The sequence below is a fragment of the Rana temporaria genome, chromosome 6 (assembly GCF_905171775.1).
Source record: "Rana temporaria chromosome 6, aRanTem1.1, whole genome shotgun sequence".
In the NCBI taxonomy this organism is placed as follows: domain Eukaryota; kingdom Metazoa; phylum Chordata; class Amphibia; order Anura; family Ranidae; genus Rana; species Rana temporaria.
In genome coordinates, this window is record NC_053494.1 from 187684285 (window position 1) to 187701631 (window position 17347).

A 17347-nucleotide genomic window follows, 5' to 3' on the forward strand; every position below is an offset into this window, starting at 1 on the left:
CACTGAGAAAACTGAAAAGCCAGTCTCCTGTCCATGAAGCAAATCTCCTGGAGACCCTCAACCTGCCTGGTTGAGAATTCTGGGTTATAATCCATTCCTAGACCCTGGCAGGGCAATCCCACAATGTACAGTATATGTTGATATTTGACTATACATTATGGAGCCCTGATTGGCTCTGAGTGTTGGCCCATTGTCACCTAGACCGAGTGTGCTGCTGTTTAAAAAAGGCAAATATAAAGACACAGTTATAATAAACCCTTACATATATTCACTAAAGTGACTAGACTCAGGCGATTAAGCAAATCCTCCTACATAAGCTGTACCTGTTTATCTACAGCCCTCTCTTTGCCACAGCTGTTCAAAGTATGGAGTTTACACAGCATTTCTTAGCTCTACAAGGCAAAGGGCAGGGATCTGATGTCACACCCTGCAAAGCACACAGCTGAGTTTAATCTGAGACATGAGTGTAGGGAAAAGACTCACCCCCTCTAAACAGTCTCATAGGGAAACAGGAACAAATGGGGCTGTCAGTCACCTGTTGTGTGCTGGAGGGGTGGTGGGACCATCTCCTGGGATTGCCTGGGTCGGGATCAACTGTCAGAAGTGACACATTTCATAGGATTACAAATGTATGCTTAACTAGATGATATGATCGTCTTGATGTTCAACTTTAAGGAAACAATTTGCAATCGTTTTCAAACCTTTTTGTTTTGGTGATTCACTGTTTGATATTATTAATGATATCGTAAATATTAAAGGAATAATGTTTAAACCAACAATTTAAATAAAATATAGTACTATTTTATTTTACGTAGACTATAAAAGATTTCTAAATAAACTTTCTAAAATAAAATAAAAATTTTCCTAAATTAAATAAAATAAAATGGTTACCAGTTTGGAAATTATTTTTACTCTCAAGAAATGTTATTATGCTCTGCATGCCAGTTGCTGCCAATCCCCAGACACCCAGTTTGTGACTCAACAGCAATTAGCATTTAGACTCTAGAAACTTAAATACTAACAGTTGTTCTTTTATTAATTTCTGTTGTGTTTTTAGCTAATATTCTGTGTAGTATTACTTTACTATTGATTTCTGTCCTACTTGGACAAAAACATTTATATTGTGAATCTCTGTTTTCTAGAAACTCTACACATCTGGCTGGGACAATACCAAAGCCACCGGGTACTTTATGCCACATGATGCTGTTCAAATAACCCATGCCAAAAAGAGTGATATTGCCCAGAGTGAGGTAATAATGTTTGCAGATTATTTAGAGATCATATGGTGTTGGGATTTGGGGAATTTCTTTAGTCCTAACTTGTATGCACATGTGTTTTTTTTTTGCCTGCACAGTCACTTTTAGAAGAATATTCACAAAACTCATGCATTCATAATGGGCCTTTTGTTCCCAGTTTAAAAAAAATATATATGAAATGTAGTCATTATCCTTTTTATCGCTTCATATTTTTGTAGCTAAATACAATTCCACTTTCGAAAAAAAATGCAGTTCTCTTGCAAAACAGCACAAGTATTTTAGAAAACTTCATTCAGTGTCTAATCTATTGCTGTTTTGGACGCATTCATTTAATGCACTTTCTGCAGTCAGTTCTTGAGTGGGAAGATCCACCTATTATAATCATTGATCAGTACTAGTGAGAAGCAGTAAGTCAATCACATATGCAGGAAATTATATGTCCGATGGAAGATTTGTAAATAAAGAGTATACCAAATGTCCCTATTATTGCTAAAAGAAAAAAAAAATCATATTTGGTTTGTTTTGTAAATTTTAGAACTTCATATCTGACTGTAAATAATAAAATGATTTTTATTAACACTAAGGGCTGATTAATAACAGAGAGGATATCAGGGATAAGGCCCCATGTACACTGCTGCTGCTGCTAATCGGACGTTCAGAGGCAGTTGGACACTTTTTTCAACTGCCCCTGAACTGTTGTTTTTAGGCAGTTGCATTTATATGCCTTTTTTTTAAGGCAAAAAAGTGAGTTCAGACGCCAACGTTTCCGACGTTTCAGATGCCAAACGATTCTAAACACGGCTAGTAGTGTCCATTTTTTTTTAAACAGCTTCTAAACACAAACACGGCAAAACGCCGCTAAACGCGGCATGTAAATGCAGCAAACGGACATTTTAAACATGGATTACTATCTGTCAAGTTAAACCGTTCAGGAGAGGTTGTAAAAAGCTTTACGTGTACATGATGCCTGAGTGTACCATCTGTGCAGACTGTGGCCCTCTGGGATTTAAGGGCAGTGTAGGTGAGAAGTAGAAAACATTCTTCATGATGCCCCAACCATTATCAATTTTTTTTTCTACAAAGGTGGAGTTTGTACTTGGGAGCTAAATAAAGGGAAGGTGGGAATTTGTTATCACACAGGTGCTCTTTTCTGATTATGTCCACCATTGTAGGTAACAAAATATACAACCAAATGTATGATGTCATATTCTCAGAATCAAATATACTGTCTTATGTTTCCTCTATTTAGCTGAAATACAAAGCTGACTACATCAAACAACGAGGCCACTATGTTGGAGTTCCTAATGCAGATGCTGATCCTAAACTTAAGTGGTCCAAGCATGTCAGCATTATGCAGAATGACAGAGAATACAAGAAGCTGTATGAAAAGTTGAAGTCCAAGATCCATATCCCTCCTGACATGATACATCTGGAACAAGCCAAAATTGGACAGAGCTTGGCCAGTGAAATTGATTATCGTACCCATCTTCACAAATGGACATGCCACCCTGACCAGAATGACTGTATACAAGCTAGGAAAGCCTACGACTTACAGAGTGATGTGAGTGATTGAGGAGTACTCCTAATCTGCAACAGTTCAATACAAATTAATCACTAATGTAATTTTTTTTCTTTTTAGGCCATATACAAATCTGACCTGGAATGGATCCGTGGTTGTGGATGGGTTCCTCTGGACTCTGTAGAGCACCAGAAAGTGAGGAAGGCTCAAGAGCTGGTCAACCAGGTCTGTACAAAATTATCATTATTCCATTGTGGAGTATGAAGGGTATGTTTGGGCTTTATATTTTGCTGTCTTCATACTTCATATGATGTGCAGGTAGTGTGCTATTACAAAACAATCTATTCAATCAAAAGCACCTCCTCATTTATCTAAAGCTAAACAATTTAAGGCAACAGTAAATTAAATAATGTATTCCTTATTTTTTTGCAGAGAGCCTACAAAAAGGATGCAATTGACAACTTTGAAAAGTTCTCCCATGTGGTTGATACACCTGAAATCGTGCTTGCTCAAGCCAATGCCATCAACCAAAGTGATGTAAGCATATATTTCCTTAAAGTGGAAGCAGCCATTTTGTCACATGAACCAGTGTTTGATGGAATGTTAATTATTCACCATGGATTACTGAAATCCTGGGTCTACAGTACAGAGCATCATTGAAGCTTCTTGCTTCAGTGATACCATTGTATCTGGGTGTGCATTATATTGCTTCAATCAACTAAATTGACATGCTGCTCCAGGGCACATTTTTTAAGTGTATATAAACCTAAAATCTTTTTAGTATGTTTAGCATCATGTCACACTATACACAGTTTTCCTAAACAAATTATTTTTTGTGAATGTTTTGCAAAGTTTTATTTTTTTCATCTGGAAATCCTGTTAGTGTTAAGCCCTGTACACACGATCAGTTTGTCTGATGTCTGATGTTTTCCATCGGTAAAAAAAAAATAGAACTTGTTTTAAAATGTTCCTATGGATAAAAAACCAATAGAAAAAAACGATCGTCTGTGTGGAAGTCCATCGGTCAAAAATCCACGCATGCTCAGAATCAAGTCGACGCATGCTCGGAAGCATTGAACTTCATTTCATTCTCAGGACGTAGTAGTGTTTTACGTCACCGCGTTTGGACATGGTCGGATTTTTGACCGATGGTGTGTAGGCAAGACTGATGAAAGTCAGCTTCATTGGATATCCAACGAAAAAATCCATCGGATTAGATTCCATCAGATATCCGTGTGTACAGGGCTTTAAGCTCTTGCATTGAAATGATCAGACGCATTATCAGCCTTCTCTGTCAGCTCCAGTCCAGTGATCTCTCAGCTGAGCTGGTGTGTTCTGTCATGGGAACACTCCAGGCTCTGAAGGCTCTTAACACTATTGTAGGGATCCACCTAGCTTCCTGATTGTCAGCTAGGTCTGCCTCTCAGTGCGCGGTCAAAAGCCAAAGCCAGCTGCGCCGGAGAATCAGAGCAGAGTGCAGTGACTAACCGTCACTGCTCTCCACTCCAAGCAGACTGAGAACTGAGCAATTTGCTGTCATGTGATCACTCACTTCTCTGCTTTAGAGCCAACATAGAAAAGCTGCATTGGATGTGAGTATGTGTGTTTACTTTTTTACAAACCACAAACATTTCCTTTAAGCCTGCCTAAAATCCGGTGCTGTCCCATGCACTCTGCAGTCATATTTCAAACAATGCTATTAAGAGGCGTGTTAAGACTGCAAAACACCTCCTCTCTATACTATGGAGAAGAAAAGAGGGCATGCAGTGTAGTCCTAACATACTTCCTGTCCTAGGGTGACAACACTGGTTCTCAATAGCTATAGTTGTTAGAAATCATGGGGCCCCATACAACCCTCCTGAAGGGCTCCCCCAACCATGCCTACACCCCACCTACCCAGAGGAAAAGCAGCTCTGACAAAAATGAAAAATGTCCCTCCTCTGGTCCCACCTCCTGGGCCCCTCTGTTAAGCTGATGGGGCCTAGTGAAATGTAATTCAAGCCCTGATAAGCTAGTAGGAGTGAGGCTTTGGTCTAGTAAAATCCATTTATTCATTGCGAAGAAATTAACAATAAAGCTGCCCAGGGCCTGAGCCCAGTACAACAAAACCAGTTGTACTGCCTTATCAGCAGCCCGGCTTATAGTACAGTAAGTGAGTATTGGAACCCCAGGATAGCAAGTGTGTTACTGACAAATTGCTGTAGGGACTAGTAAGCTGCAATACCTAAAATTGTTGTTTTTAAGTTTAGATGCACTCTAATGAATTTTAATAAAGTATGTTTTATTACATAATGAATCATGGCTTATTTATGTATTTATTTGTCTTTCTCTTTAGCTGAGATACAAAGAAACCTTTAACGCAGAAAAAGGGCAGTACATTGGCTCTGCTGATAATCCTCAGCTCATCCACTCCAGAGAGATGTCCAAACTTACCAGTGATGTAAGTTTAATATCATTATATCAAACTAGCCAGTGACACAGGTTTGATGTCTGTTGTTATAAACATCCATATTTTTTCCTCCAGAAACTGTACAAAGACTCATGGGATAACTCCAAAGCTCTGGGTTACCAACTGGATGAAAAGTACATTCCTATTGTTGGAGCCAAACACTCAAAGCTTGTTTCAAGTGATGTAAGTAAAGTTTTTGGTAATTAAAGTTGTGATATTTAGTGGATTTTTTCTCATCTGAGGCCTGTAAACAAAGCCATGACTAATTTAAATATGTGTTTTATAGCTGAAGTACAAAGAACATTATGAAAAGGAGAAGGGACACTACCTTGCAGGCATCACAATTGATGACTTCCCAAGTGTTGTGCGTTCATTACAATTCCAGAAGATGAGGAGCATGGTAAGACTGTTTATTCATGTACAATAGCAATTTATACACTTGTCAGGTATACATAAAAGCTGACAACCAGGATGAAGTTTACACAAAATGTAATTCACAAGGAGAATTTGAAGCAAAGGAAGAGAGTTCTTAGAGATTAAAGATAAGGATGGAATTAGTGCATATACAGGTCCTTATAGGGTTCACTGTGAAGGTTCTAATTTTTTTCTCCAGGTCATGTTGTAGCTAATAGTAGTTAGGCAAATTGAACTGGACTTGCTTTGCATTATTGAATATGTTTGGACACTTGAAAGAGTGCTGAAATCTCATTTCAAGTTGTGAACTGGAGGCCTCTGCACCACCATCCTCGGCCCCGGCATACACACAGTCATAGGTTAATGTCACACTACATCTGAAATCACATAAATTCTAAATTCTGCTGGAGTGCTCGTATGCATATGATTTTAGGCTTGAAGGTGAAATTCTTGCTGGTCAAGTACAACCAAACTAGACCATAACCTAATGTATATTTAAATCAGACATGCCTGTTCATAACAGTGAACAGCTCTAAAATCCCTATCAAACAATGGCTTTGATAAGAGTACCAAGTTGTCTAGCAGTTGATAAGAACAATGAAAATTATCAAATTATATTACAACTAGGTTTAAACCAGCTGATATAAATTCAGTTATAACTTTACCAGAAATATAGTTGGATCTGTGTAGCCATGTAGGACTGTTTACATAAGATACTTCCTCTTTCCTGTAATGTCATAGTTTCTTATTCATTCGTTTTACCTAGCTGCCATACAAGAAGAATTATGAGGATAATAAAACAAAGATTCATCTTCCAACTGACATGATAAACAACGTTGTTGCCAAGAGATGCCAACACATCTTGAGTGACATTGAATACCGCCGATATCTCCACGAATGGACATGCCTACCAGATGAGCAGGGTGTCATCCGTGCCAAAAAAGCCAATGAGATTTTGAGTGATGTAAGTAACAAAACAACACAAATATTTTATATTTCATGTTAAGAAACAGTTTAATTTTCATATGTATTCAGAAATTGCAAATTTCTGATAAATACAGACACTGGAGAGAAAATCAAATATCTATCTCAAAATATTCTAGCTGAAAAAAATCCAGGTTAATTTACATCTTGTTTTGTCTTTGCAGGTTCTCTACAAGGAGGATCTTACCTGGCTGAAGGGCATCGGATGCTATGCGTGGGACACACCCCAAATTTTGCTCGCTAAGAACTCTTATGACCTTCAGAGTCAAGTGAGTAACACTAAGGAGTGGATTTATAAAGAAGAAGTATGGTAGTACTGCAGACATACCGCTGCATTTTTTTTTAATTTTTTTTTTTAGCACTGCAGTACAGTTATAAAGCACAGCAACATGGTTTGCAAAAAAAACATTAACTATAATTATGTAAAATATGAAAAAAAGCAGTGAGCAAGAGAGGGAGCCAGCATGTCATCTAAGCCCCAAAACCTGTTATTTTTGGTATTTCTGGATAGAGTGGGGAAAGATTGCAATCTCCCTAAGTGGTTATCGCTGTCTTGGTCCCTGTTGGGGAGATTTTCCTTTTACTTCCTGCCCCAGTGATCTATCTCACTGTAAAAAAAAATATATATATATTTCATTGTTTTACTTATAGGGTTGTGACAGGAATGGGTTTATGCTATAAACCCTACCTTTAATACTATGGAAATGCATCCCATCTCTAAGTACCTATCTGCTGGTACTTTAGTTTTTCCTCCTGTTTTGGCAATTGTGCATGTTTGCACTCTCACAGAATCACACTAACATTAGCAAAAGTCTTATAACAGGATGAACATTGCTCTTATTGGAAAAAATATACAGTATACATGTATACTTACTTTCTTCATGTGTTGTAGATTAAATACCAGAAAGCAAGCAAGGACAATTACCAGAACTTTAGCGTTGTTACCGACACTCCTGTGTACGTCACAGCTGTTCAAAGTGCCATCAACGCCAGCGACGTAAGTACCATTGGTCCATGGTCCAGAAATGGACAACGCATGACTGGCAGTTTAATGTGCTTTACAATCATGCAATTTAACCCTCTTCCTGTTTAGCGTAAGTACAAAGAGGACTATGAGAAGAACAAGGAGAAATACACAACTGTTCTGGAAACTGTAGACTACAACCGCACTCAGAACCTGAAGGATCTGTTCAGCCATGTAAGTATCAATGCAATTTTTTGAGTTTAGTGGCTAAGCCCCATAACTACAGTTTCCTAATAAGTGAACTTTTATTCTTCAGAACATGTACAAACAAGCCTGGGATACTATCAAAGCCACCAGCTACCAGCTTCCTGCGGACACAGTGTCCTTGGCATTTGCTAAGCAAAACAAGCACATTGCCAGTGCTGTAAGTATGCTACCAGTACTGTTTAAAGCTAATTTATGATGAGAAAAATTACAAAAAGACATTTTCGTTTTCTTCTCGACTCATAATAGACAGCAATTAGTGAGTCTAATAAAAAAGACTTAGCTTGTCTAAGAATTGTGTTTATCCACACAGTGGCAAATTTAATATGGAAGGTTAATTGGATCATGACTGTACATCTCGATGCCCTCTGAATGTGTGGCTTTAATTTTCATTAGACCTGCTTATCACCAATGCTAGCACCAAATGCCTTCAAGCTGATATTTCTTTAATTGTTCTCTGGGTCTCATTGCTAAATTGCTAACTGTTGGTTATTTCCTTTTAGCTGAAGTACCGTGAGGAATACGAGAAGTTTAAAGCACTTTATACTTTGCCAAAGGGTATCCAAGATGATCCAGGCACAGCAAGATGTATCAGAGTTGGAAAACTCCCCCTGGATGTGAGATTCCTCATCTTATTGCATCATTTTTAAAGAATATTTACTTGCAAATAAATCCACACACTTCACATTATTATGTTTCTAGCATGGAAGCAGTGATAAAATAAATTGGTAAAGAATTGGTAGAAAATAATTAGGAAGTCAAATGAAATTATTCACTTTTTACATACATATATCTATATATATTTTGTGGTATGTAAACACTAAAAATCAATACTTTAAAAAGGAATTCCATTTTTTTTACATATGAAAAGGAGGGTGTTTTGACATTCACATTTTAGAACTGTAAAAAGTCCTATTACAATCTCATAGCTGTAAAGTAGGCCTCACAAAAAATATCTTGCATATCCTGATTTCGTTCCAATGCATTTCTTTAAACAAAGTCTGTTTCTTCAAGGATGCATGTGCGATTCAAGTGATAGTAATCATTCCATGTAATTGATCATAATGAGCTTTTTTAAAACTTATGCCTGTGAAGCATATATAAAAAAAAACACTCCTCATCTGGTATGAAGGACCAGTTTGGCAAGTTAAATGAGAACCTCAGAATAAGGTTCCCTTACACAGGAGTTGTCCTGCCTGGCACAAGCCACTGTTCACAATGGTTGCCAAATAAATCAATGCATATCACATAATACATACACATTTAGTGAATATGTATATACAGTGAGGCCCAGATTCACGTAGAATCGCGGTGGCGTAACGTATCGTAGTACGTTACACCGCCGCAAGTCTTCATCGCAAGTGCCTGATTCTCAAAGCACTTGCATGAAAACTTACGCTGGCGGCCTCCGGCGTAAGCCCGCGTAATTCAAAGGGGCGTGTGCCATTTAAATTAGGCGCGCTCCCGCGCCGGACCTACTGCGCATGCTCCGTTTTGAAATTCCCGCTGTGCTTTGCGCGAAGTGACGTCATTTTTTCGAACGGCGACGTGCGTAGCGTACTTTCGTATTCCCGGACGTCTTACGCAAGGACAAAAAATTTTCAAATTTCGACGCGGGAACGACGGCCATACTTTATACAGCACATACGTGTGAATGTGCTGTATAAATCCAAAATGTCAAACAAATGTCAGATGTCCCAAAAAATGTCACTTGGTGAATTTTATAGCTGTTTATTGAAGATAAATGTAAACGCGTTTCGGGGAATTGACTCCCGCTTCTTCAGGGCTGTATTTCTTGAAGAATAGTTAGAATGCCACGTACACACGATCGGAAATTCCGACAAGAAAAGTCTGATGCAAGCTTTTGGTCGGAAATTCCGACCGTGTGTATGCTGCATCAGACTTTTGCTGTCGGAATTTCGGCCAACAAAAGATTGAGAGCAGGTTCCCTATTTTTCCGACGGAAAAAGTTCCTATGGGAAAATCTGCTCGTCTGTATGCAATTCCGACGTGCAAAAAAACACGCATGCTCAGAATTAAGCAGAAGAGCCGAACTACCTATTGAACTTCATTGATCTCGGGTTGTCGTACGTCACCGCGTTCTTGACGGTGGGAATTTCCGACAAGATTTGTGTGACCGTGTGTATGCAACACAATTTTGAGCCAACATTCCGTCAGAAAAAATCCACGATTTTCTTGTCGGAATTTCCAATCGTGTGTACGCGACATATCACCTACCACCTACAATTGGTATACAACCCATTGGAAGCAATTCCCTCTATACCCTCCACACAGTAACTTGAGTGACACCAGTCCATCGCTATCTTCCACTCAAACACGATACAAACGTCAGATGACAGCTGGCTGTGCATGTATAGCCTTTTGTATTAAGTCTGTATTCCTACTAGAGAGGAGGCTTTAAATTATACTCTTAAAGACCTATCAGACAGCTGACACATATAAAGTATCTAATCTAAATAAACTGACATAAGGCGGAGTTACACCCACCCAAAAGTGTAAGCTCTGCTTATCTGCTTCCTCCCCCCTAAAGTGCCACATTTGGCAGCTTTCGAGTGTGGGGGGGGGGGATTTTAATATTTTTCCGGGGGGGGGGGGGGGGCAGAACTCCACTTTGACGAGTATGTATCGGCAAAATAAAAAAGACATATAAGTTACAGTCAGTCACCAGCTTTAAATGAGACGTTTGGGGTACTAAAAAAAAAAAAACATACATTTTGCTGAATTCCACAGCACCAAACAGCAGTGAATCATAAAGCGGAACTAAACCCAATCAATCAAACAGTAGAAAAATAGTTACAGTGTCCTCAACCAAATTGTCAAACCATCAAATGGCTGGTGTCATAACAGATCCCATGTGCAACACCATGGCAGCTGTGGATCAAACAGAAGCAGCTTCCTTGGCTGTAATGGATAGGAGGATATTTCCACTTTAAGGCTGTCAGCAAATCAGCCTCCGCAAACTGAGCGCAACTGAGCATGTGCAGAGCAGTGTGAGGCAGTGTATTACTGGATTTTAAACAGTACAGGCACTTATTTTTAATGTTTTACATAGCTATACCCAGGGCCGCCATCAGGAATTATGGGACCCCTTACACAGCTTAAGGCATGGGCCCTCCTGGAGCAGAGAAGCAAGGGGGTTGCCATCTGGGGCCCTGTGGGCCTCCGGGCCCCTGGGAACCTCCGGACCCCTTTTTTTTTAAAGGGGGTGGCCATCCGGGCACCTGGGGACCTCCGGGCCTGATGGCGGTCCTGGCTATACCTAGAAAAGGGGCCAGCCTGAAATGATCTAGCAGGACTTCATTTTCTGACTAAAGTGCCACTTTAAGTGGCAAATAAATTAAAGCGGCAAATACATTTTTGTACTTAGTTACACTATAAAGGGTCAATCCACCTACAGCTAAACTACCCTCTGACATCTTGTGTCTCCTTGGAACCCCAGTAGTAAGAACTAGTAACCTGGTACTCTAATCTGTTACTAAATGTTACTAAATGTAACTCATCCTGCAATGTAAATTAATAGAAAATCAAGAAGGGAGGGTGAATTTCTCACACATCACTAGATGCAAGTTCCTTTTTTCAGATTATTTGGATCTGTCCCTTTTAGCATGCACTGAAGGGGTGGTAGAACTGCTAAGTACATGAAAATTGTTTGTCATCCATTCTTAAATGTGTTTTGACAGCGTTTATACAGAGAGACCTATGAAAAGAACAAGGCGAAGATCCACATCGCTCCTGACATGTTGGAGATCGTTTCTGCCCGGGAGACACAAGACAAAGTCAGTGAAATCGATTACAGGAAATATCTTCATGAATGGATCTGTCTGCCTGACCTTCAAATGAACGTCCATGTCCGCAAAGTCAATGACCAGCTGAGCGATGTGAGTAGCAGGACTATGTTGAGCTTTGACAGTTTTATATATATTTTTTTTAAGTAAACATAACATTATGGTTGTGAGTACTAGTCATAATACTAAAACATGTTCTTTCCACTTGCTAGATTGTGTACAAGGATGATCTGAACTGGCTGAAAGGAGTGGGCTGCTTCGTTTGGGACACACCTGAGATCCTGCATGCCAAACATGCATATGACCTCCGCAGTGAGGTAAGTGCAATAGCTTGGAATACTTCTGCACTACATTGTAGGAACAAATCTGTAGATCAGAACTTCAAAAATGTCTGACTGCTAAGTATTACTGTTAGTAAACCAAAATGGTAAATAGACTGTTCTCTTTGCAAGGGAATTTTCCTCAGAGCTTAGTCAATTAAGCAAAGTTCTGCTGATTGCCATCATCCAATCATATGCAAGCAAAAATATTGTTTTGTTATTTTTCTTTGCATTTATTTGGGTATTCTTTGCAAAGTGAATTTTCACCATCTTCACTATGCTAAATGAAAATGTCTTGCTTTATGAAATTAACCCTTTAAGATCTACAACAACAGCACAATAAGAGTATGGTTTAAGGCCATCATGACACTGATATGGTAAGTCCCAAAACAGTGGTACTGGTGGAGGGGGAGATTAGTTTAATCTATGACAAAAAAATATACCAGAAACAAACAAAAGTATCACAAAAAATTGGAGAACAGATCATTTGACATGTTATAAATACTTCACTTGGGTCCAAGAATGATGGCACACAAACACATAGGATCCCAGAACACTGGGCTAAGGGCACTGATACTTGGGGGTCTAGCAGAATAACATTTCTAAAATGAGTAACACAAATTTAATTTATCTCTATCTAACAGTACAAATACAAAGCTAAAGCTGAAGAGTTGAAGAAGAAGTTCTCCTCAGTGGTGGATACTCCAGTCTACGTCCAGGCTGTCACCAGTGGCAAACAAAGCAGCGATGTGAGTATTGTTCACGTAAAGCACAAAGCGTCATGAAACTATTCATATATCCCCATCATTGTTCAGAGAATTAAAATTCAAAAGTCACAATTTATATGTCTCATTTTCTCAGGTTGTATATCACTCTGACTATGAGAAGAATGTTAGAGGAAAAGTTACTTCCAGCACCAACACAGTTGAACTGGACAGAGCCAGCAACGCCAACAAGATACGAAGTGATGTGAGTGTGTCCCTTTACTGTTCATGCACAATAGAGAGATGTAAAGGTGTGCCAACTAGTTCACATTTAAAACGAAATCTACATATGAATAAGAAATACACAGCATTACGGTTAAAGTTCAGCATTACAGTTAGTTATAAGATTAGTCAAATTCGTTTTGGATAGAGTAGCGTATGGTTAAATCTCTGTCATATTTTTATTGCTATCTGTCACATTGGGGAGTTATCCCCACTTCTGTAGATGCAACAGGAAGTGGGGGGGAATCTCTTCAAAATGAATGAAATCCTCTTTTAAATGGTTGACACAACAGAAAGTTAGAGGAGATCTCTTCGGAATGAAAGATATCCTCTTTTAGATGGTTGACGCTGCAAAAAGTCTCACCACTGGAACAATTTTCCTCACTTACAGTAACAGTGACATAGCTCACTAGGACAAATAGAAGGTTGAATCTTCTCAGTAGTAATACAGACAGCAATAAAAAGATGACAACATTTCCAACTCTTAGCTTCTATATCCAGAAAGTTTTACAACAAGGCAAATGATTGGTAAAGGACTATGACATTTTTGAGTTTAAGAAAGTACTGTAAGTAATTTTTATACGTTTATTGGCAATGAGTGCACACCACATGTACTAATTTTTTTATGCCAAAACAACAAATCCAACATTTCCCAAGAACTATCTATTATATAAATACCTTGTACATCCTTCAAAAAACACACACTCTCACAGACAATATAACTGACAAGCTCCCTAATGCATACGTGAGATAAACTATAACGCTCCGTTCGGTAACTTTACCCACATTATGCAGGTAAAGGTTTTATTAGACTTCAAGTTATCAACTTATACCGTTTAAACATTGTTTTTCAAAAACCTTAATCACATGTATGTTATACATGCAATAATTAATACTGTCATCTATCTTCTCAACAGTGTAATTTAAATGGTATGCCTTATGACTCTGTATACCCATGTAATTCATATTCTGTATACAAAAAAAAAAATATTGCAAAAAAATAATTTTATGCCGAAAAACTGTATACAGAACTTTCTGGCACTAAACATCAATCTACCATAAAAGTGCAAAAGATAGATACAAGTCAAATCCGTACAATATAGCTAGATGGGCCTAAGATATTTAAAGCGGGGGTTCACCCTATTAAAAAAAAAAAACTTTTTTTTTTTATTCTAGCATAAAATTCGGCATCGTAGCGCGAGCTACAGTATGCCGGTCTTACATTTTTTATCCCCGTACTCACTGTTTAATCCTACCTAGACGATTCCGACTGCCCACGGGGAATGGGCGTTCCAATCCAGACGGAAAGTGATTGACGGCTGGCTCTGGCGCGCCACGCTTCTCCGGAAATAGCCGAAATAGGCTTGGCTCTTCACGGCGCCTGCGCATAGCCTGTGCGCAGGCGCCGTGAAGAGCCGAGACCTACTCCGGCTGTCTTCGGGGAGCGTGACGTGCCAGAGTCGGCCGTCAATCACCCTCCCTCTTGCTAGGAACGCCCATTCCCCGCGGCAGACGGAATCGTCTAGGTACGATTAAACAGTGAGTACGGGGATAAAAAATGTAAGACCGGCATACTGTAGCTCGCGCTACGATGCCGAATTGTATGCTGAAATGTTGTTCAGCAGGGTGAACCACTGCTTTAACAAAGTAAATAGACATATTAAGATGAAAAATAGACATAATAATATGATATCCTAATTGTAATTTCCTGACTAACCTTTTTTATCTTCTTTCCAAGACTCTGTACCGGGAGGCCAGCGTCCAATCCCTTCCCACAGGTTATAGTCTTCCAAAGGATATGCCATCCATTGTACAAGCCAAGAAAGCTCAGATCCTTGGCAGCAATGTGAGTATATTCTACCATTTGATTTTCCAACAAAATACAAGGAACTGCATGCTGGCTCATGTTCAATTTTGCTACAAATAGTGTTCTGACATCTGCCTTTGTTTTTATTTGCCAAAATAGCTGAAGTACAAAGAACTCTATGAACATGTGAAGGCTAAATCCTACACCCTGCCTGCAGATAATGTTAGCTTTATCAACATCAAGAATGTCAACAAAGTCCTTAATGAGGTAAGGAGTCATTGATTCTTTCTCCAGTCATACCTGTGGAGCCTGCTCTTTGTGTAATGGTCTATTTTTCACTAACAGCAGCATACTTATGTACTTTTGTTAAACAGTCCTGTATAAATATGTTTAACTTTAAAACAGTGTAGTTCAGCAAGCTGTGTAATGTAAATCTTGAGGGGTGCGAAAAATATAATTTATTAGAAAAGTGGCATGAACATTGTAATCTCTTGTATGTCTCATGCCGTGTACACACGATCGGACATTCCGACAACAAAACCGTGGATTTTTTCCGACGGAATGTTGGCTCAAACTTGTGTTGCATACACGCGGTCACACAAATGCTGTCGGAAATTCCGAACGTCAAGAACACAGTCACGTACAATACTACAATTAAGTTCAATGAATCTGAGCATGCGTCGAACATCGAACATTTGTTGTCGGAAATTACGACCGTGTGTACGCAGCATCACACTGCATATGGTAAGGGTTTTTTCAAACACTCAGCACTCTGTGAGCAAGCTGAATCAGCACTTGGGTGGATGCGCTGATGTTGACCAACCTGGACAAGGATTTATGTTATTTTCAACAAAGGTTTCAAATTTATAAAGTTGAAACTTTCTTCATTTTGTTTAAACTTTTTCTCTCTTTCTTGGTAAAGGCTAGTTTTAGACCCTCTGCTTTCTAAAGTTAAAATAGTTCACCTCCTCTGAGAGTAAAGTCAGCTGATTGGTAGCTCTCTTGAGACTCCTGGCTCAGAATTTTAGGGAAGATATAATTTCTGCAGTATCTCCCCTTGAATGTGTTGTCTTTCTAATTTTCCACCAGTAAACATCTGTAATAATAGCATTGCCCTAAGTAAGTTAAACTGAAATCCTTACATAAAAGAAGGTAACAGACCTAGCACAATTAGTTGGCTCCTTGTTGCCAGGAAGATGTTGTCCTAGAGGTAACCAGTAGCTGTCTTTTGGTAGGTAAGTGACCTAAGTTGTAGATTAGAAGGGATTTGGCTAAAAAAAATAGGGCCAGATTCACAAAAAATTACGGCGGCGTGACGTATGTCCTTTACGTTACTCCGCCGCAAGTTTTCATCGTAAGTGCTTGATTCACAAAGCACTTGCGTGTAAACTTGCGGTGGCGTAGCGTAAAGCCGTCCGGCGCAAGCCTGTCTAATTCAAATGGGGCGGGGACCATTTAAATTAGGCGCGTTCCCGCGCCGGACGTACTGCGCATGCTCCGTTTTGAAATTTCCCGCCGTGCTTTGCGCGAAATGACGTCGCTGTAATGTTTTGAACGGCGACGTGTGTAACGTACTTTCGTATTCCCGGACGACTTACGCAAAAAAAAAAATTGAAATTCGACGCGGGAACGACGGCCATACTTTAACATGGGCTGTCTATTGTTACACCACCTAAATAGCAGCCGTAACTTTGCGACGCGAAAAGCCGACTAGCGACGACGTAAGAGAATGCGACGAAGGCGCGTACCTTCGTGGATTGCCGTAAACAGCTAATTAGCATACCCGACGCGGAAAACAACGCGATCTCCACCCAGCGGCCGCCGAAGTATTGCATCCTAAGATCCGAAGGCATACGAAGCCGTACGCCTGCCGGATCTTAGCCAAATGCCGTCGTATCTTTGTTTGTGAATTACAAATAAAGATACGATGCAGCAAATTTGAAAGTACGCCGGAGTATCAGCAGATACTCCGGCGTACTTATTCTGTGAATCTGGCCCACAGCTTTTAAAGACTTACCTTACTTGTGTGAAATTTAAGCTGTTGCCTTCCCAAGGCACCAGATGGTTTAGGTGCATAGGTGTGTGCAGCCTATTGCATTACAGTGTGCACCCCAAAGCTCAAACACACGTGCCTTTCTCTGCAGACTCAGCTGCACTGGACAGTGAATGAATAGGAAATGCTCTGTGCTAAGCAGCATCCTGAAGCAAAGTAAACACAGAATGTGATGTGTTCACTTTGTTCATTTAGAAAAGGAAGGGGCTGGTTAATGACATAATGATTAGCCCCTTCCCCCACTCTGCATCCTGAAACATCTCCCACAGCAGTGGGGAGAAGAGGAGAGGAGCGGAGGGAAGCAGATTAAGTTTTATCTATGCTTCTAATAAAGTATGTTTTTCTTTTCTCATATTTCAGAGGCTTTACCGTCAGTTGTATCACAAGCAGAAGGATAAAATACATACAACTCCAGATACACCAGAGATCCGCCAAGTCAAAGCTACACAGGATGCCATTAGTGATGTAGGTTTTGATAACATTCTTTGCTGATAAAGGACAACAGATCATCTTTTATGACAATAC

At 39.6% G+C, this 17347-nt stretch overlaps 1 protein-coding gene across 25 annotated transcripts in view; it reads left to right on the top strand.

Annotated features, from left to right (window-relative positions):
• The window catches only part of NEB (nebulin), a 272007-nt gene that overhangs the window by 161427 nt on the left and 93233 nt on the right, over positions 1–17347 (top strand). For all 25 annotated transcript variants that reach the window (XM_040357978.1, XM_040357987.1, XM_040357983.1 and 22 more), the window contains 20 exons: positions 1143–1250; positions 2506–2817; positions 2896–3000; positions 3208–3312; positions 5111–5215; positions 5300–5407; positions 5511–5624; positions 6405–6602; positions 6787–6891; positions 7515–7619; positions 7716–7820; positions 7903–8010; positions 8354–8467; positions 11552–11749; positions 11869–11973; positions 12621–12725; positions 12838–12945; positions 14701–14808; positions 14929–15036; positions 17183–17287. In XM_040357978.1, coding sequence (XP_040213912.1) covers positions 1143–1250; positions 2506–2817; positions 2896–3000; positions 3208–3312; positions 5111–5215; positions 5300–5407; positions 5511–5624; positions 6405–6602; positions 6787–6891; positions 7515–7619; positions 7716–7820; positions 7903–8010; positions 8354–8467; positions 11552–11749; positions 11869–11973; positions 12621–12725; positions 12838–12945; positions 14701–14808; positions 14929–15036; positions 17183–17287 — 2529 coding nt within the window. The remainder of the gene's footprint in view (positions 1–1142; positions 1251–2505; positions 2818–2895; positions 3001–3207; positions 3313–5110; positions 5216–5299; positions 5408–5510; positions 5625–6404; positions 6603–6786; positions 6892–7514; positions 7620–7715; positions 7821–7902; positions 8011–8353; positions 8468–11551; positions 11750–11868; positions 11974–12620; positions 12726–12837; positions 12946–14700; positions 14809–14928; positions 15037–17182; positions 17288–17347) is intronic.